Consider the following 22,456-nt stretch of genomic DNA (forward strand, 5'->3'; position numbering starts at 1 on the left):
AGCCTGTTTGGTCAAGTGGACAGCACAGTTAATTTTTATCCCAACATCCACAGCCTGTTAGTCAATCTTTCACCCAACATCCACAGCCTGTTGGTCAATCTTTAAAACATTTGCTGCTGCTTCTTGGGCATAGTTTGTTATCGCACACCAAGCACTTTCACTTCCACAAGGTCAGTACAAGTTATCTCGTAGCTGGCTTATCAGACAGAATTTTGTTTCATACACCAACTACGAGTAATCTTGTATCAACCACCAGCTAAGTCTTACATGCGCTGACAACTGTGTAACTTGAGTTCAGAGCCAGTGACGTTCAGCATTCAGTGCAGTGAGGTTTATTGTGTCTAGTCTTACAATTATTTAAAATTATCTAAATAAAAACCTTCAATTACACCAAGGCCAGTAAAAGAAAGCTTACTGATGAAGAATTAGAAGCTTACGATAATATGAGCGATGATGAATGGAACAAATTATTTGGTTCCAATTCCGTAGATGATTATAATCCTACAGATGACTCTAGCGATGACTCGGATGATGATATATCGTATATGTATATGTTGAAAAACTTCAAAAAAATTGTTTTATTTGCATTATCATAATTGGCTTGTGAGGCTGATTTACCAACAACGAGTATACTCATAGTTGGCAGCGAATGTGTTAATCAATATGCAGTGGATTAAAATCTCACCAAGCATATGGATAACTGTGAATGTCTTTAGGTGGTAGATTATTTTCATTGCCCAGTGTGAGATGATCATTCCACTTATACGAAGTCTGAAGTTGAAAAAGTATCATGTTTGGTCCCTAGAGCAGGGTTTCCAGATTATCTAATCCTTAGTCCATCCATTGTGCTAATGTATGACAAGTTTAGAACCTTTAGTGGATAGAAAAGGAGAAATGTTGACCTGTCAATGCATCTGAGTGGTAATTATCAAGTCAACACAATAAGCAAGTAATACCACGTTTCTGGATTCAGAAAAGGAAGGAGGATTCCATGTTGCACCAGTACAGATGCGATACAAGAAATAGTAAGGGAAGCAAGGGATCCTAGAATGATAGTAAACAAAACATTAATGTCCAGAGAGACATTACAAAAGCAATGAAGATAGCTGAGCAGTGACTAGTAAGGACAAGGGACTATCACCCCTATATAATGTTTTGATTAAATTAAACTTGATTATTATTTGAAATTTCATCACCTGGATTTCATGGTGAACTGAAATTCTGGAGATTGTATATATATATATAAGTGTGAACAAAGGAGTCAAGAATATTATGTTTCTTTTACTTGGAAAGTAGAAGATGAATAGAACTGCATTGTCAGTATATGTAATGCACAGAAGGACACTCATTAAGCACATTTGTGATGAATCTTGACACCATGTCAGTCTAATAATAATAACGATAGCAACTGTAGCATGTGTGGAATGTAGCTTCTAAGAGGAAAAAACTCAAAGTTAACATGTATGTGATATATCTGCTTTAAAAATGATTCATCTGTGATTGATTACCTCTAAAATTCTACCACTACTAAATAAACACAGCACAAATTACCTGTGGGATCTCAACATCCTTCCTAATTTTCTTCTGACCAATTTGTTCCAGAGGATGAAAGGTATAAACTAGGAAATATAAAAATAAAAACAAAATTAAATATATTTTTAGAATAACATTAAGGAACATTTTAAAAACATAACATATAATAAAGACCACCCTGCTTAATTTGAAATTTTGAAGAGTTTTACAGAGTAGAATTTCATCATCATCAAATTTCTGACCTGTACCCTCAAGGGGTGTACAGGATATGATAGCACTACATGAAAAATTTACAACATTACTAACGTCCTATCTACAATTTTCCTCCAAATCAATCTTTACCTGTCAAGACTCTGACATTGTCAGATCTTATATTTCTATCTCCTAAGGGCACTTTTTACTGTATCAATCTACCTATATCTTGTTCTTCCTCTGGGTATTTTTCCTGCCAAATTGGCAGAGAACACTTGTTTTGCTAATCTTTCCTCTCCCATTCTGTTTAAGTGACCATACCACCTGAGATTTGCTCTGCTAACAGATTCCTGGATGCTAACAATGTCAAGTTCTTTCCTAATATCCTTGTTTTTAATATGATATTGCCATTGATGCCATTGATGCCATCTGTTCACGCCACTAATTTATGTCAGGACTCTCATATCTGCGGTCTCTAGTCTTTGGTCAAGTGTTCTAACCCGGCTCTCAGATCCATAAGTTAAAATCAGTTTGAACACTGTCTTGTATACAACTAATTTAGTGTTTTGACTAATTTCTCTCTTACTCCATATACTTTATTCAGTTGACTTCCTACCATACCAGCTTTGTTGATTTTGTTGTCTATTTCCATATTTAAGTTACCATCTTCACTAAAAATCATGCTGCTAAGTAGCTGAAATGTTTTGCTTGTTCTATACGTTTTCCACTCATAATGTGGTTAATATATTCGATGCTTCTACCCATTTTCATTGTCTTTGTCATTGCTGACCTTCATACCATATCTCTTACACACAGTTATTCAATTTAGTCAGAGAATCTTGCAGACTTGTACCAATTTATTTAGAAATATAACATCATCCACATAAAGCAAAGAGCTGGCATAAACATCTCCAATTTTGATATCCAGTTTAATACCACTGTCCTTCATAATGTGATCCATATAGATAAGGAATAACAGAGGGGATAATGTACATTCTTGTCTGACACCAGATTTAACATTAAACCATCTTCCTGTACTTCTTTCAATTCTAACTGCTGACTTACAACTCAAATACAGACTAAGTATTGCTTGATATAATGCCCCACTGACACCATGCAACTGTAGCATTTTGAATAGCTTACCTCTTGGCACCATGACATATACTTTTTCAAGAGCTACAAAACTTAAAAACAGATCTTTGTTATACTCCCATTATTTCTCCACTATTTGTTGTAAAGTGACGATCTGATCCTGATAGCCTCTATTTGGCCTGAATCCAACTTGTTCTTCACCAAGCTTTCCTTCCACAATTCTTCTCAACCGTTTCTCAAGTATACTTGCATAGATCTTGCCAGGAACACTCAGTAGGGGAAATACCTCTGTAATTCTCATATTCCATTTTATTTCCCTTTTTTATATATGGGTACTATGAGAGCTCTACTCCAATCATCTGGAATTCTTCCATCTGTCCAGGATTCTGAACTATGCAGTGCAGCCACTGTAAGACTTTTATACCTCTATACATGAGCATTTCTGGTCAAATATCATCTAATCCAGCTGCCTTTCCACATTTCAGGCTTTTGATGGCTTTTTCTACTTCATGTATGGATATGTATTCCTGACTGCATGCCTATTGAGTGTTTTTACCGCTATGCTATCACTGCTTGTTTCATTTAGCAATTTTTCGAGGTAATTACTCCATAGTTCAAGGATATCTTTTTCTCCAGTTTTCATGTCACCTTTATCATCTTTAATTCCATTTACAGCACTCTTTCTTCAATTTATGAGCTTCTTCAACAACCTCCAGAATATCTTGCACCCTTCATATTTATTTTCCATGGTCTTACGAAAGTCTTCCCATTACTTCTGTTTAGCTTTCTTACATTTGTCTCTGTATTCTCTAAGAGAATAAGCTGACTTATTTGCCAGGAACTTTTGATATGCTTTCTTCTTTTGCTTCACTTCCTCTTTAACTTCCTGTGTCCACCATGGAGTTTTGATTTTTTTATCCTTGCAGACAACCTCACCACATGCCTCTCTAGCAGAATCAATCAATGTTTTCTTCAGAGTTTGCCACTGAATCTCCAAGGTTTGATTGCTGTTCTCAAACTCTTTCATTTTTTTTTCAATAATCTTTCTGTATTTTAGTCTACAGTTTGCATCTGAGAGCTGCTCAACTTTTATTCGCTTTAAAACTTTCTTACATGTTCTTCTTTTTGATATGAAATTCAATTTTATCCTGCTCAAGACTAAATGGTGATCACTTCCAAATTCAAATCCTGTCTATACACTCTAGTGTCCTGTAACAGTGAGAAAACATCACTATCAACAATAACATAATCTACGAGCCTTTTCTTATTTTTTGCCTCTTCTCTCCTTGTGAATTTGTGCATATTTTTATGTTGGAATATTGTGTTAGTAATAACCAGTCTATGTGCTGAGCAGAAATCCAACAGGTATTTGCCATTATTATTATTATTAACTTTGCTCTTTTCTCCAAATTTTCCCAAAATATTTCTGTACATCTGACAATCATTTCCTACTCTGCTATTTAGATCCCCAACAAGGACTAACTTTTCCTTTTTCATTGTGTCAGTTACTTTCTCTAAAGCCTCAAAAAATTATTCCACTTCTACCTTAGTAGAACCTTCTGTGGAACCATAGGCACAAACAAGTCTCATTGTCCAGTTCCCCATTCTGATATCTGACTATATCACTCTACTTGAAATTGCCTGACATTCAAGAAGATTAACCTCATATTTACTGTTGAATACTACGGCTACTACTTCTTTTCCTTGATTGTCATTGCCTGAGTATAACATTTTGTATTTATTGTTCAGAAAGATCTCACCAGTTTTTGTCTTTTTTGTTTCAGTCACCCCCTATTATGTTGATCTGATACTTATCCAATTCCTTAGCTAGCTTCATTTCTTTGCCATTCAGGCTTCTTATGTTGATAGTACCGATCTTGAACTCTAGTGATAATCCATATTGTGGGATGAGTGTTTATTATTACACGTCGGAAAATTAACTTCTCTTTTATGATCATTGTAGTTTTTAAAGTGGTAACAATTTTGCTTGTATAACAGTTGGAAAATTTTATATATAAAGCATGTGATTTCGTGTGTTAGTGACCAATTCGTACATTGCCTTATTTCTTTCTCCCCTTCAACATGAATTGACTCTTCTTGGCAGTCTGCCAATGACAGCTCTCGCTTCTGTGGTAAGACTATATAAGAGATGAGCTTCAGAGAACAAAGTGAAAGAATGCGAAAGATGGAAAGAGAGCTAATTGTAGAAAGTCAAGACAATGTGGAAGCAAGGGATAGAAAGATAAGAAAAAGGAGGGAGAGTCAGAGAGAAAGATTGGAGGCAGTATGAGTCAGGGATGCCAGTGAGAGAAGGACAAGTTTGGAGAATCATGTATGGAGATTCGATGCTTCAAGGTGTATGGAGTAGAGTGACAGAGGAGTGCTTCCCTAGTGGAAAAATAAAGAGTCTGCCAATGGTAGAGAAGAGGGATGAAAATGTAGAGGAGATCAGTAATGGTTGGTAAGAATGACCTGAGTGAATCATGTAGCATGAGATTTGAGGTTGATGTTAGGGATAGTGCAGTAGAAATGTGTCGAGGAAAGAAAGTAAGTATACTGCCTTCATATGATAATGCAGAATAAAGAAGAGCAGTGATAAAGAATAAAATGATAGCAAGAATATGTAGGTAGATTCTGGAATACATGTATGTATGCATGGAGTACATTCAAGGATAGAAGACAGTTATATGCAAAAGATGGATTACATTTAAATGCAGAAAGACAGAGTATTTCAAGAGACTATTGTTTTCTGGGCAAGTAAGTGTGTCAGGGCAGGAAAACTGCATGAGTGGAATGTAGCAGAGATGGCCTCATGTGGGGATAGTGGATATTCCTAGAGAAATAATGAATGATGAAATGTTAGAAGTGAATGAAGAGGTTATATTCTGAATATTGAGTGGATTCTGAATTCTGAATGGGACAGATTTCCAGAGAGTGGAAGGGGAATATGATAGTGCCACTGAATAAGGAGAATGGAGGTATCAAACTATAGGCCTGTTTGTATTTCTTCTGTAATTGTTAAAGGACATGCTTGTTTTAGTAATCTGGTTACCTATTCCAACAGAGTAACCAGAGCAATAGATGAGGGTAAGGCATACACTGTTTTGTTGATGGTTTTTTTTTTTTTTTTTTTTTGATATTTCAAAGGCATATGATGGAGTGCCACAGTTTGTTTTTTAGTTACAACATATGGATTTCGATATCAGATTAGTTGAAAATGGATTATTAGTTGAAATTGGCTTTCTGATTATCAGAGAGTTGTATATGGGGAAGCAGTATCAAGAAGTAAGTTACAAGTAGAGTTCCACAGGGTTCAGTACTCGGACCATTACTATTCAATTTTTATTTCAATGATATTGTCATAGATATTCAGTTGTTTGTATAAGATGTGGGACTACTTGGGTGGGTGTTAGTAACAGTGCTGATGTTTTGTGTCTTCAAGAGGATATGAATAAGCTGGAACGGTGTTCATCAAATGAAATAGGATATCAGTTTAATGGAACTAAATGTAAACGTGAAATTCAAGATACACTGATGGGATGCTTCATACTCACTTGGTGGTAATTATTATTATTATTATTATCAAGAGAGAGACCTTCAGGGAGTCAGGAACTTCGAGGGAGGCAACATACTACATGCACCAGCTATCATACTTATTCTTGAATTCAATCACACTGCTTGAACATACCAAATCCAATCGCATCCATTCCAATCATGGACAACCCTATGAGAGAAAAATCTAGCTGTCATCCCTTCTTAGCAGAATTCATTCTCAGCTTCCAAGGATGCCCTCCATGTCCTTTCCCCACTCTCCATAAAAAACAAAAATTTCATCAATTGAAATCCTATATGACCTTTCAGAAGCTTGTATGTCTCAATCATATCACTCCCTCTTTCTCCTGTTTGCTAGTGTCTGCAGACTACAAATTCTGTCTTCATAATCAGTATTTCACAATACTGATATCATTTTTAACACTCTAATTTGTACTCTCTCCAATATATCAGAATCACAATGGAAACCAGGAGACCAGACCTGCACACAATAGTCCAAGTGAGGTCTTATCAAGGCCTAGTAAAGAGGCAAAATAACATCCTTATCTTTACATGTGAACATTCGTTTCAGCATTGCAATTATCTTTTGAGTTGTATTTGCAATCTTTGCCACATGGCCCCCTAAACTTCAACTTCCTATATATTAACACTTCAAGATCCCTAGCCTTATCAGTTTCATCTAGCCTAATCACACCAATATAATACGACACTGGATATCTAATCATGCCAAAGTGAATGACTTTACATTTACTGACATTGAACTGACACCCATTTTCCCCTGCCCCCAACTGCACAAATCGTTCTGCAAGTACTGCACAAATCGTTCTGCAAGTATTGCACAAAAGTAGCATTCATGATTATCCTACCTATCTTTACATCATCAGCAAATAGTGTTATAGTGCATGCCAAATCCTTCCCAATATCATTAATGTACAGATTGTGTACCACAAGGATTGATCCTTGTGGTACACTACTAGTTACCTTAAATCTTACAGACTCACATCCCCCATATACCACTTTTTTGATATCTGTCAGTCAGCCATCCTCTTAAACATGCTAATATTTTATAATCCAAACCCATATTCTCCAATTTATTTAACAGTCTTCCATGCTATATTCTGTCAAAAAGCCTTAGCAAAATCCAAAAGTATCATGGTGTCATTCCCCTTGTCTAGTTCAATGGTAACATTATTACAGAATAATATGAGCAAGTTGCTAAAACATGACCTCCCTTGTGATTGTCTATGAAAATACTAGTGGTGGTAGTGGGCAGTAGATGGCATGATGTAGTTGCAGTTCATTGTAGCTGGTGGACTGAGTGGTGGAGACAGAGTTGCAGGGTAGATGCCCTCCCTCAATGAGTCTTTGGACTCTCTGAAGGGATTCCAAAGTCACATAATAATAATAATAATAAACCCATGCTGTTCATTGCAAAGTAGAGATTCAATATCAAGCCATTTCTGAATGCAAGTCCTAACCAATTTTTCCAAAATCTTCAACACTACTTCTGGGATACTGATTGGTCAATAGTTGGATACATCATTCTTTGCACCACTCTTGTACAATGATATTACCATACATTATTTCCATTACTGCGGAATCTGCCCTGTTCTGAGACTCAAATTACATAGCCTGGTCAAAGGAATATCCAGTTCAGCTAACAATCTTTTAGAACCCATGCAGATATCCCATCAATTCCTATTGCTTAATTCTTATTCAGTTTGTGCAACAGACTCTTTCTAATACCTCTTCCTCATACACCTGAATTTCTTCACCCAGTGAAGAGGTAGCAGTAAGTTGAATGTTGCATACACCAGGTTAATAGCTTTTAGCAAAATGGCTGCTCATTAGTTGATCAACCTTTTCTGCATCTGTCACCGTAAGACCATCTGCATTCAGAAGAGTTATTCTTTCATATTCATTCTTTCTTTTACTTGCAGCATATTGAAAGAATTCTTGTAGGTTGTCTTTAGCAACCTACGAGTAGGTTCTCTTATAAGCAACAGACTAGAAGATTTGTGACTCTTCTAGTCTGTTGCTTATAATTTTCATAATGGGCATCATACTTATGCACACAGTATTCCTTCCACATCATCCTTTTCTTACAAATCTCTTGCTGAATAAGATTACACATCCATTTGACTCCCCCGCTATTTATTCTTTAAACTCTTGGGACATATTCTAATATTGCATCATTTAAGTATTTTTTAAATGCTTCCCATGCACTATCGACAGTGTCTCCATCCAGCAACTGGTTATAATTTCCTGCTTTGCAGTTCAGCATGTAACTTTTTCCGAATGGAAACACTCATAAACTTAGTCATTTCCCAAGTGAGTACTGCATGATCACTGTCACCAACCAGAGGCAGAATAGTTACGTCTTTAACTGAAACACCCTCTGACACTATAATAAAATCTAACACTCTTTGACCTGAGTTCCTTCTGTCACATGCTCTTGAAGAAGTTATCCTACAACAGCTCAGTAAATTCAGTTTCATTCTTCTCATGGGATTTTACTGCTATCCAATCAATATTGGGATAATTTAAAGTCTCCCATTATGATTACTCTTTTCATACCCATAGTCTCTATTTTGTGGTGCATTTCTTCATCACTAGTGACCGATTCACCAGATCTATAACTATACCCTATTATAATTGATCTTGTAAGGCCACCTCACAGTAGATAGATGGCTTCAAATTCACTGCCAAATGAAATACTGTTACTAGTACTACAATCATAGTTCTCAACACTAACTGGATTCAAGTCATCCAATATCATTAGCAGCATGCTCCCTCCCTCCTCTACTATCTTGTCTATCCTTTCTAAAAATAGTGTATCCCTTACACTCAATACCAGTTAGTATGTCTGATTCTGAGAGCCAGATCTAACTAGCCTACATTCTGAAGTCCTAACATATTGACCAAGGCAACAAACTCTACCCCCTTTGTTTCTGATACTCCTAGCATTCATGTATAGACATAATAAGCTACCCACATGTTCTTTTGTATACTCTTGTCTGCAGTCTGCATGACACAGTTGGAAAACTTGAAGATCTCTACTCTTCTCTAGTGCCTTATCGTTAATTACATAACATTGTTGCTCTTACACTCGTATTCTCTCCATTCCTCCCATTATAATTTAGTTTTCCTGACTCTCTGTGTTAGGTCTCATACCAGTTAGTTTTTCAAGACTCCTGATATAAAACACATTCAGGTGTAGGCTGTCCCTCTTATAAAAATTTAATCTTCCCTCAAACTAGGCTGACCATATTTCCTTAGGACAAAAACAGAACATTGGGATAGCAAAAACGGGGCGGGGTAATATTCTGCATTGATGAAAAAGTAAGACGATAAAAAAGTTTTATTACATAAACACATTATTTTTGCCAAGTTTTTTGCAATCACCAAAATTGATGTTCATGTTATCTGCACACAAAGCAACAATTTTGTTTTGTAAGACAAATTCGTCACTTACTTCCTTCAATATAGCAAACTGTATGTTGGATGTTACACCGGGTAAGGAAATAAAGTCTATAATTTTGTCTTGAACACCACAATTTGGCAAAAGGTACAGCACAGCGATTTGAAAAAATTTGATGTATTTTTTGTTTGATGCATCTAAACTGACTGTAATGCTTTTTGTTTTATACAAATCCTCTATTACTTCGCCCAATATGTGATGATTAAACATTCATAATTCCCACTTCTGATTTGGTATGTGCTGAAGAAAATTTCAGTTCATAAATTTTATTTATCAATGTCGACAAGCAGTCATTTGCGTGAAAACTTTGGCAGTGGTGCACAGTATGATAAGCAACAAGAGCTTCACTTGCTGCAATTTTATCACTATCACATCTCACCATAAATGAGCTGATATTTTTAACTGAAGCCAGAGTCTTTTCAGCATCCTTATGTTTCTGGCTATGTAGATGTTGATTGATGTCACTTCTGCCTACATGAGCAATGGAAAAATGGACATTATAATGTTGGCATACCACTTTTGTTCCATCACTATATAGTTTGTCCAGTTTAATAAATTTGAATTCTTTCTGGAGATCGTCATTAAAACTGCAGTTTTGCCTCTTTGACATTGCAAGGATAGATAGGCTTAAAGCTTTAAAGATGTTGATTGATGTCACTTCTGCCTCCATGAGCAATGGAAAAATGGACATTACAATGTTGGCATACCATTTTTGTTCCATCACTATATAGTTTGTCCAGTTTAATAAATTTGAATTCTTTCTGGAGATCGTCATTAAAACTGCAGTTTCGCCTCTTTGACATTGCAAGGATGATCTTAAAGCTTTAAAACTTTAAAAAATATGTAATTTAAACCACTATCATTGAATAACAAAGCCCCCGGTTAGCATACAGGCAAAATAAAAAATAATACTACAGCAGAACAGATGCGCAAGTGTTGCCAACATGCATTTTTTATTTTCTCTCAATAAATTATTGCAGATATCGATATTTAGTATCGAACAATGTGATTCCATGGTTATACAAATTGCTGGTATCCATGATATTGATATACAATTATAGGTTATGAATAATATTAAATTATATTTATAGTTTTTATTAAAAATGGAACAAACCTGACATTTTTATTAAAATGACGGGACGGCCTGGAAATATGAAAAAAATGGTACTGTCCCATTCAAAAGGGTATGTATGGTCAGCCTACCTCAAACCTCCACATATCCAAAAAACTTGTATTCATTCCTTCTTCACACCTATGCAGTGAATCATTTGCCATCATAGGTAAGATACTTTCTATTTTCAATTTCTCATTCTTGCCTCTTCCAACAACCCTTTCTTGTCCTCTCTCATACTGAACTTATCACTAGTTAAGTCATTAGTACCTACCACAATTACAATCTTGTATACTTTTGTCTTCTGTTTTTGAATTTTTATTTTATTTTTATTTTACCTCCTGGAAAACTTGATGTTATAACCTGCTCATCAACAGCATGTTTTATGACCCTTCTTTTTAGAAACATCACTTACCTGAAACATTGCAGAAACGAATAAACCAGTAGATTATATGGGAATTGTGGTTAATGAAGTGGAGGTGAGTAGTCTATTGCATAACCTCAATGTCAATACATCTGTGGGATTGGATGGTATACCAGCTCGTGTTGTACAAGAAGCAGCTAAAGAATTGTCAGTACCCTTGACCATTTTGTTTAATTTGAGTCTCGGGTCTGGGTTAGTCCCGAGCGGGTGGAAAGAGGGGAAAATAGTTCCACTGCATAAAGGTGGTTCCAAGACTGCTGTTGTAAATTACCGACCGATTAGCATATCAGGAATCATTGTCAAGGTCTTAGAGAAAATAGTCAAGAGGAAAATACAAGATTGGATAGAAGAAAATGGGATACTGTATCGGGGACAGCATGGTTTTGTGAAGGGTAGGTCATGCCTCAGTAACTTGCTCACGTATTATAACATAGTGACGGCTGAACTGGATAAGGGTAATGGGTTTACGGTGATTCTACTGGACCTTGCCAAGGCCTTTGACAGGATTCCACATGGAATTCTAATCAGTAAATTGCAGCATATGGGAATGGACATAGGGTTGGTGAGATGGATAGGAGGGTGGTTGACGGAGAGATATCAGAGAGTGGTTTACTCGGGAGTAGAGTCCACAAGACGGCCTGTGACTAGTGGTGTGCCACAAGGATCTGTTCTTGGACCACTGCTGTTTAATTTGTTCATAAATGATATAGGAAATGATCTGAGAGGAACAGTTCATTTGTTTGCGGATGATGTGAAGTTGGGTAGGGCAATAGTGAATGCAGATGACGTCAAAATTTTGCAGGATGATTTGGATAGATTGGAGGTCTGGGCTAAGGAGAATGGAATGTCAGTTTAATGTGGCAAAATGTAAGGTTATGCATTTTGGGGTGAAAAGATTGGCGGCAGTTTACTGCATTGATGGAACCCAGCTCCAGGAAATTGATGAGGCACGAGATTTAGGAGTGTTGGTGGATAAGGAATTGAAATTTAGGGGACACATTGCAAAAGTGACCAAAACAGCTCATCAAATCACTTGGTTGCTGAAGAATACGTTGACAAGCAGAGAAAAGCAGGTTATTGTTCCTCTCTATCGAGCCTTGATAAGACCCCATCTAGACTACTGTGCTCAGATTTGGTCACCTAGGTTTTTTCTTGATGGGGAGGAGGTGGAGAGGATCCAGAGGCGAGTGACCAAGATGATAGCAGGTCTGTGGAATGAACCGTATGAGAACAGGTTCAGGATTTGTGGGTTGCAAAAATTGGTTGATAGGCGGAGGAGGGGAGATATGATTGAGACATTCAAATTACTGAAAGGTTTCTATAAAATTAATTCAGAAGATATTTTTGAGAACAGGGCTGGTTGTGGGAGGACTAGGGGACATCCATGGAAACTGGGCAAAAGTGTGGTTAGTAAAGGTGTTAGAGCTGGGTTCTTTACTTTTAGAGTAGTGAATGAGTGGAATGCGCTCCCTGAGTCTGTAGTGGATGCTGTGACAGTGAATGAGTTTAAGGCGAGGTATGATAGATACTGCATGAATGTCAGATAGTTGTGATGAATATGATTTGGGGCCTCCCTCGATGAGTCTAATGACTCCCTGGAGTTGCCCGTAATAATAGTAATAATAGTAATAATAATCTGCTTTAATTTTTCTATTTTGGAGGTCAATTCATTTTCAATAACCACTTCAGTGGGGGCAAGCATTCTTGTTCTCAACCTTGCTGCTCTTTTTAGCATTACATTTTTTGTGTATTTTTTGGCACTATTTTGAACTATATTTATTATAGCAATATTATTATTACACACCTACAGGGAGTCCAAAGACTCATCGAGGGAGGACACCTGCTCAACAACTCTGCCTCTGTTGCTCAATCCACCAACTGACCGCAACTACACCAACGCCATCTACCACCGACCACCACCACTAGTATTTCCAAAGACAATTACAAACATCCTTGCCCACAGCGGGATTTGAATCCACAGCCTTTTGGCTAGAGAGCGGATACACTAACCACTCGGCCAGCAGGCTGGCCGAGTGGTTAGCATATCTCAACAAAATCTTAACAATAAATCTTAAAAATCTTAAAACAATATCTTAACAAAAAATATGTTATAAAATACACTAAAATCTACACTAATACTATAAAACATTAATTTTCTAAGGGAAAAACACAATAAAACATAAAATCCACCACTTTTACACAAGCTCCAAATTCACTGACCAACCACAATGTTATGCTTGAAGAAGTGGAGGAAGCAAGGGTTCTTGGGATGATTGCAGATAGAAATTTGAATTTTAGGTTGCAAAGGTTGTGAAGATATATCAGAGAATTGCTGCAATGTTGGGAAGGAGGACAATGGCTATGAGAAATAAAAGTGTGGTGGTCCCATTCTATAAAGCTTTGTTCAGGCCATATCTGAATTTCTGTACTATATCTAGTCACCAGGATTTTAAGGAAGAAGTAACCTTGGAGATGATGTAGAGACTTCTTCTTCTTCTTCTGCAGTTTGTCCCATTTAAGTAGGGTCGGTGTTGTTGGCGAGTCTCTTCTACATCCTCCTGTCTTGGGCTGTAAGCACATTCAAGAAATATCATACCAAAAGCATCTTCAGGTGCAAACTTTGTTTGCATATACTTGGATAAAGGATTAAACTAAATATATAATTAATAGTCTAACCAAGTGAAAAAACTTCCAATATATTCAAGTTCTTTATCCTCAAGTCCTCCTCCACCAGCTCCCTCCATCTCTTCTTTGACCATCAGTGCTTCCTCCTCTCCTGCACATCAATCTACATGACCTTTCTTCCCACATTGTCCTCTCTCCTCATCAAGACCAAACCATCTCAACCTTGCCTCCTTTATCTTCACTCCTAAATTTGTAACTTTCACTGTCCGCCCCCTTACATAGTCATTTCTCAGATGATCCTTTCTGGTCACATCACACATCCAACTGGGCATTCTCATCTCCACTACCTCCATCCTGCTGATGTTATTCTTCCTCAGGGCCACAGTTTCCATAGCATATGTCATAGCTGGTCTCGCTACTGCCCTATAGATTTTGCCTTTTAGACTGATCAGCACCCTCTTATCGCATAGCACTCCAGCCATCTCTCCAGTTCCTCCATCCTGCTTGAATCCTGTATTCCACTTCCCTAACCTTCCTGATGACATTCCCTTCCAGCTCCAGATCTGTCTCCTGGCTGCAATCCTCTTTGCAATACATATACTCTGTCTTACTTCTGCTCAGTCTCATATCTCTCTCTCTCTCTCTCTCTCTCTCTTCCAGTACTTTTCTCCTTCTTTTCAGCTTAGCTGCCAATTCTTCTCTTGATTCTACACATAGCATGATGTCATCTGCATACAACATTGTCCAAGGCGTGTATTCTCTCACCTCCTCCGTCACTACTGCCATCACAATATTAAAAAGGAATGGACTTAATGCTAACCCTTGATGCAAGCTAACTGTCACTTGAAAACTTTTTGTCTCTCCCAGGTGGGTCTGAACTCTTGTCTTCACATTTCTGTACATCTCTTGCACCAACTTGACATATTTCTCCTGTACCTTCTCCCTCAGACACCCCCCAGACTTCTTGCCTTGGCACTCTACCGTATGCTTTAACCAGATCAATAAACACTAGATGTATCTCCTGTTGTTTCTCTCAAACTTTTCCATCATCTGCCGTAACCCAAAGATAGCATCTGTCATTGATTGACTAGGCATGAAGCCAAGTTGCTCTTTCACAATCTCCACCTCCTTCCTCAGTCTTCCATCATGAACCCTTTATAGGATTTTCATTGTGTGGGACATTAGTTTTATTCCTCTGTATTTCTTACAGTCTTGTACACTCCTTTACTTGTAGATGGGGACAAGAGTACTTTTCCTCCACTCCTCGGGTATATTTTCCTGTTGGCAAACTTTTATGAACAGGTCCCACAGCAGGTTAATTCCCTCTTCCCCCAGTGCCTTCCATGCCTCCACTGGGATCCTGTCAGGGCCCACCGATTTTCTATTCTTCATTGCCCCTTCACTTCCACTCTACAAATGTTCTGCACCATCCCCATCATAAGGCTGCCCATCTTCTCTGTGAGTCCTCGTATTTTCCTCATTCAAAAGTCCTTCAAAGTATATTCTCCATCTGTTTCTTATATCCACATCCCTCCTTAATACTCTTCCTCCAGTCTTTGATCTGCCTCACATGTAAGATGTACTTTGATGCCTTATTTCTACATTTTGCCAATTGATAAAATTTTCTCTGGCCTTCCTTTGTTTCTAATTGATCATAAAGATCAAATAGGCCATGACCTTTGCCTGTGCAACAACTCTCTTGGCTTCTCGCTTTCTCTCTCTGTCCTCTTCCACTCCTGCTTTGCCTTCCTCTTAGCTGTCATTGCTTCTTATACATTATTATTCCACCACAACCCTGATTCTACTCTCTAATCTTTCCAGATATTTCACCAAGCACCTCGATTCCACAGCTCAAAATTGCTTTTGAATTATGTCTTCACCAATCTTGTACACTTTCTAGTCCATCCAAAATCCTCTCTAACACCCTCTCCCTAAAACGGTTCCTCACACTTTCTTCTTTTAAGCGAAACCACTTAATTGTCTTCATCCCATGGCTTCCAAAGGTTCTTATCTTCAACCTTATTTTAAAGTCCGTGCACAGCAGCAGCAGGTGTTGCTGCACCCACTTGATTTGTTGGGATTACCTTACAATTTGTTACTTTCTTAAGATGTTTTCTTCTAGTCAAAATGTAGTCAATCTGTGAACTGTTCTTATCACTTCTAAATGTTATCAAATGTTCTTCCCTCTTGCAGAAAAACAAGTTCACAATTGCCAGATCAAATGCCACTGCAAAGTTCACAATTGTCTCTCCTTCCTGGTTTGTCATTCCCACTCCATGGCCACCATGCCCCCTTTTACAGTCCCTATTCTGTCTTCCTATGTGTCCGTTCAAGTCTCCTCCGTCAAGCACGATCTCATTTTCTTCATCTAGCATGTTCCCTCATTTCTTCATCTAGCATGTTCCAGAACTCATCTTTCTCCTCTGCTGTACAGTCAACTTGTGGGGCATATACAGATAAAATGACTACTTGCTCTTTTCCAAGACCAAGTTTCATTTGCATGATCCTGTATCATTCCTCCTACCCACATCCAGTACTTCACCCTTCATTCTGCCACACACCAAATTCACACCATTTCTTACCTCTTTATTCGCTCCAGAGTAGAACAGTTCATACCCATCTCCCAGTTCCTTTACATTTTCCCCCTCCACCTTGTCTCCTGAACACACAAAATTTCCAACTTCCTCATCATGTCTGTCACCTTCCCCTCCCAGTCATTCTTCCAACATTCAATGTTCCCAATCGCAACATTCTCTCCACCTGCTGGACTCACGTCTTTAACCGCATCTGCCCTTGATGCGGTAGCCCTTGTCCACTTCTTGCAGATGTAGCTGCATGTCACCTATGGGATAAGCCCTGTATCACTTTCTTTTTGACTCATTTAATCATAGCTAGAGCTGGCAGATCAGATGCCCTTCCTGATATCAACCCTCACCATTTACCCATGCTTGGGATGGCACCTATTGGGGCTAGCTTGTCCCCTTCGGTGGCTGCATAAGACAAAATGACATAGCAAAATACGAAAGATTCACCCCTAGTCCTCGAAAACTCTAATAGCATTGGGGGAAGGAGCAAGAAGAGAAGAAAGAAGCAAAGAAAAAAGGGGACATACAGAAAGATGAGGTAGAGACTATGTTACAAAAATTATATCAGAACTGAAGACAGACTGCAGAGTTTAGAGGACAGAAGACAAGGAAAGGGGTGAGAAATATGATTGAGACATTTAGGCTGTTGAAAAGTTATTATCATATTAACATTGAAGTGATTGTTCAAGTGGTAGAACAAGTGGAAGTAACAAGGTCAAGATCATATTAATTACCGTGCACAGATTTGGTCACCCATTTATCATGGTGACGAGGATATTTTAGAAAAGGTCCAGAGAAGATTCAAAAAGGTGATAAGTTGTGTTTGGAATGTGGAGTATGAAGACAGATTGAAAGAATGTAAATTTACAAGCCTAGTGAATAAGGGGAGGGGAGGATATGACTGAGACATATAAATTAGGCAGGGTTTGTTATCAGGCTAACATGGAAGAAATATTTCATAGAATAGCAGAGGGGAAGAGAACAAGAGGCTATCCCTGGAAACTGTATAATTAGGGTGGGAGCAAAGCAGTGAGCTGTAGGTTCCTTGCATGGAGAGTGGTTAGTGAGTAAAATGCATTGCTTGAGTGTGTTGTGAATGTACACAATGTGAATCATTTTAAGGCATAGCTGGATGATCTTTGTGTGTGTGTGTGATAATGTATGCCTCCCATGATGAGTCTCTGACTCCATGGAAGTCAGATGTTCATAATAATAATAAACAAGGGGCCATCCATGGAAGTTACAAAATGAAGTAGTAAGTAAAAGGGGAAGAAGTAACTTTTTTGCATGAGAGTGGTAGGGGTATGGAATACATTGCCTTGGAGGGTGATGAACATGCCGACAGTGGAAGAGTTTAAGAAGTGGTATGACAGACTTTCTACTAACTAGCACTGACCTCCCACAATGAGTCTTAGAGATATTATTATTATTTTCTTGACTCCATGGATATCAAGAAGATAATAATAATAATAATAATAATAATAATAATAATAATATGTAATCTATTTCGTGAAGAAGTACAATTTCCAATGCAACATTATCTGTCCACATTCTCATGTATAAACTGTTGCATTTAACAATATTAAAATCACAGCATCACATATCTATCCGTTCTTTCAGCATATGTAAATTTTCCTGAAGGGACTTAATCTAGAATCAGCAAACTGAAAAACTCACATAACACCAAACAAACACTTTTAAAAGTACTGGATAAAGTGAAGAATAATGCAAGATCTTCTTCTTGAGTATTCTGCAATTGAGCAGGCTCTTCTTTTAATAGCAGAAACTTTCCTTCCATTCTCTTCTGTTCTGAGCCTTCTCTTTCAAGGTTGTGTACCTGTCTCCATTCAGCATGTCATCTAGCATTGCTTTCCTTACTCTTCCTTTGGGTCTTTTTCCATCGATTTTTCCTTCGATGGCCTCTCTGATGATTCCATTCCCTCTCAGAATATGTCCGATCCAGTTTCCCTTTCTTCTTTTTATAATCCTTAACAGACTTCTTTCATCTTCTACTCTTTTTAAGACCTTTTGATTAGTTATTTTATCTGTCCATTTTTTTCCATCCTTCTCCAAATCTACATCTTAAAGCTTTCCAAAATCTTAATTTCTTCTTTCTTCAATGTCCAAGTTTCAGCTGCATAGAGGGCAATATTCCACACACAACATTTTATTAGTATTTTCTTTGGGTTTCTATCCATTTTACTTCTGAATAAATTCCATTTTCTATTAAAAGCATCTCTTCCCATCGCTATTCTTGCTTTTATGTCACTTTTACATCTTCCATCACTGCTAATAACACTTCCTAGATATTTAAATATCTTTACTTGATTCAATTTTTCCCCATTTATTCTGATATCCATATTTGCCTCTTTCCTTGCTATTTTCATTACCTCTGTTTTTCTGATGTTAATTTTCATTCCATAATTGATACAGGATTCCAGTAATCTAGAATGCATGATACCAATGGTTAATTTTGTTTTCTGGAATGTTGTTCCTCTGATGTACAACTTCCTAATATCTAAATCTCGCTAATCTATTATCAATTCCAATTTTCTTGAATGTGTATATATCAACTGGATCAACTGACTCGTGGCTATCTCTCAACTGCTTTCACAAAGGAAAGGACAAAAATATTACTAAATACGATTATCATTTATCTTGTATATTGGTGGTAGTGCAGATGTGGTGACCCTGTGGGAGGATTTGAATGGGCTAGATGGATGGGCAAATGAATGGGGATGTCAGTTTAATGCAGCAAAATGTAAGGTCTTGGGGTTTGGGAGACATCGATGGGATGCTGCATACTCTATGGGAGGAGTTGTGCTGGAGGAAGTGGGGGAGACGGGAGATCTGGGGTTGATGATTGATAGAAACCTGAAGTTTAGGGGACATGTTGCAGGGGTGGTGGGGGTAACACAGGGGATTGCTGCTATTGTGAGAAGGACACTGACCTGCAGAGATAAGAGGGTTATCATTCCGTTGTATAGGTCTCTGATCGGACCGCACTTGGACTGTGGTTCTCAGATTTGGTCCCCAGGATTTGGGGGAGATGGATTGGCTGTGGAGGGGATACAAAGACGGATGACAGGGATGGTTTCAGGACTGTGCAGGGATGGTTGTGGGGATCGGCTGAGGGAATGTGGACTGCAGAGTTTAGTGGATAGGGGAGGGAGAGGTGATGTGATTGAGACTTTTGGACTGTTGAGAGGTGGTTGCGGGGTTGACACTGGGGAGTTCTTTCGCTTGGTTGATCAGCGGGAAGGAGTGATGACAAGAGGCCATCCCTGGAAGTTATGAAAGGAAACTGTGAGCAAGAGGGTAAGGAGTGGTTTCTTTGTGTGGAGGGTGGTTGAGCCGTGGAATGCATTGCCTGATGGAGTGGTGGGAGCGAGAACGGTCAGTGAGTTTAAAGAGTGGTATGATAAACTTTGTGTTTCTCAGTGGGGGACCTCCCCTCGATGAGTCTTGACAGACTTTATATCTTAGGAAGGACCTCCCTCGATGAGTCTTTTGACTCCTTGGAGGCCTGAATAATAATAATAATAATAATAATAATAATAATAATAATCACTTCAATACAAAATGCAAATAGAAATTCATGTCAAGTTCCAATAGTGATCCTTGTCTACTGATACAATCTTGTATTTGTTATAATCAACTTCTCTAGTACTATAACCATGACTGCAGATAGACTGAGTGTTTTTACTGGAAGACTGACTAGGCACTATCATACAGTAATGCTATTTTGCCTTCCTTCTGCTTATCTGGGCCATTGCCTATTGCAAGACATTAAACAACAGTTCATGTAAATAAAGACAAATCCTAAGATGATATTACAATAGTAATGTCATCCACAACCCTCAAAAATCATTCAAAAATGTGAAAAATTTCTATTCCTTATGTGAAATATGCATCTGAAGACATCACCAAAATCCTTAAGAAGTTACACACACTCAGCTGCATTTCCACAGGTTTTTGGTGGCTAAAAAAATCCATCAAAGTAGTGCCCAACAATATTTGAGGTTAAAAAAAAAAAAAAAAAAAAAAAAAAAAAAAAAGATGATGTGTACTTCTCTCATTGCACTCCACTGGAATATATCCTACCACTGTTCTGTCATTTTTCAGTGCTTGTTTCCTTTAGCAATCTTTCTAAGTAATTGCCCAGACATCTAGGATATCTTTATCTTCAATTTTCATATCATCTCTGATTCATTTTACAGGACTCTTTCCTCCATTTCTAAGCTTTTCAATAGCTTCCAGAACATTTCTCCACCTTCCTGATATTTATCTGAAATACATTCTTACCAAAAACTCTTCCCATGACTTGTGTTTACCTATCACACTGCCTATCTTGAGTCCTGCTAAAGTCGAGTTTGGGTTTGTTTCAGTAGTTGACATTTTACTATTTGCCATGGTTCCCTTACAAAAACAGTGGGGCCTTGTTTAACTGGGAAATGCTTCACCTGGCATGACATTTCATTGTATTATCTTTAAGTTTAAGAAAATACAGAATGCAAGTTGATTGGCTAAATCCCAAAGTGCAAGCCCATCCTCGTGTGTTCAGTGCTTAGATGGATATCTGTTAATTGGGTGCACCACCAGAAAGTGAGGACTTGGCATTAGGCAGAAGCCCCGGTTAATCTTCTCTGAGCTCCTCTCCAAGTTATCTTTGTACCTTAAAAAATTAGGTGACCACATCTGTTCATATGAGGCCTAATCAATGCCTAATATGAGTCAATAAACCCACAACAGCTTTGCTTAGGCCTCATATGAACAAATATGAGGTCTAGTTCCTTCTTACCATTCTCAGTTACAGAAGATTTTTAATTTTTAGGTCTGGATAGTAACTCTTCCCATAATGTAATTTGATATAAGGTCATTTACCTCCATATACAAGCCAGTCATGAAGATACCACACTTGCAATTTTGGTTTGCTCATGCTTCAGCAAAGAGTTAAAACAAGAATATAATTGCTTTTCTTAAATTAAATAAAAATGTAAATTAAATGTAAATCGTAAATTTGAGTTAAATAATGTCTAGTAACTATGGTTAGTGTGATGAAGGAAGATTAGGTATGTTTTTGAACTGCACTTTGCTTTTTTTGTGATAGTCAGACTGGAGATAGGTCTTGTCCTGTATCCATTATCTTAATGTCCATTATCTTAATTTTGTTGGTATATGGATTGTTACAGTTTCATTTTCCCCAAGATAGTTGACTTTACAAAAAAATGTGTGACAGGTTCTCAGTTTCCATGGATTTTTCAAGCAGATACACTGCAAAAGGTATTATATGTATACATCAATGTGAAAAGTTTATGTACCATTATGCTGAATTAAAATAAGTATTTTGTTTGTTGTTTGTGAGAGAGAGAGAGAGAGATGATAGACTGGAGGATTCCAAAAACAATAATAGTATCAACAAAAGCAATCAGAAAATGGATTGAATGGTCTTGCTTAAGACCTTAGGCAACAGATGATGAAAATGAATAGACAAGTGTAACATAAAGGAGAGTGAATTTGAACATTAAAGAAGGAACTGACTGATGTGAATGAGAAAGAGGAAGTTAGTAGGAAGAAGCAAGCATTAAAAGATGATAGGGTGGAATTATGTGGAAATTCAATCATTAGAGGCACAATGAGCAACATGGTACATAAGACATTTTCTAGAGTTGGCACACTCAAACAATATTTCATGCTTCGTATGGAAAGAAGGAACAGGCAACAAAATTAATAGTAGCTATGAGAATAACTTGGATGGTGAAAAAAAAAAACGTGGAAAGGGATTTGAGGAAGTTGTTGAGGGAGATGAAAAATAACAGTACTGTTGAGAAAGCATTCATGACTTAAGTTTTTAACGGTAT

General features: G+C 37.6%; 1 protein-coding gene across 1 annotated transcript in view; it reads right to left on the reverse strand.

Moving 5' to 3' along the window:
• Positions 1-22,456, reverse strand: part of sac (sterile affecting ciliogenesis) — a 515,109-nt gene that overhangs the window by 465,212 nt on the left and 27,441 nt on the right. Inside the window, exon 2 of the mRNA XM_090399395.1 lies at positions 1,552-1,619. Coding sequence (XP_090255521.1) covers positions 1,552-1,568 — 17 coding nt within the window. The 5' untranslated portion in view covers positions 1,569-1,619. The remainder of the gene's footprint in view (positions 1-1,551; positions 1,620-22,456) is intronic.

This window comes from Typopeltis vanoorti, chromosome 10, assembly GCF_054136105.1.
Source record: "Typopeltis vanoorti isolate ZY-2024b chromosome 10, IOZ_Tvanoo_1.0, whole genome shotgun sequence".
Classification (NCBI taxonomy): Eukaryota; Metazoa; Arthropoda; class Arachnida; order Uropygi; family Thelyphonidae; genus Typopeltis; species Typopeltis vanoorti.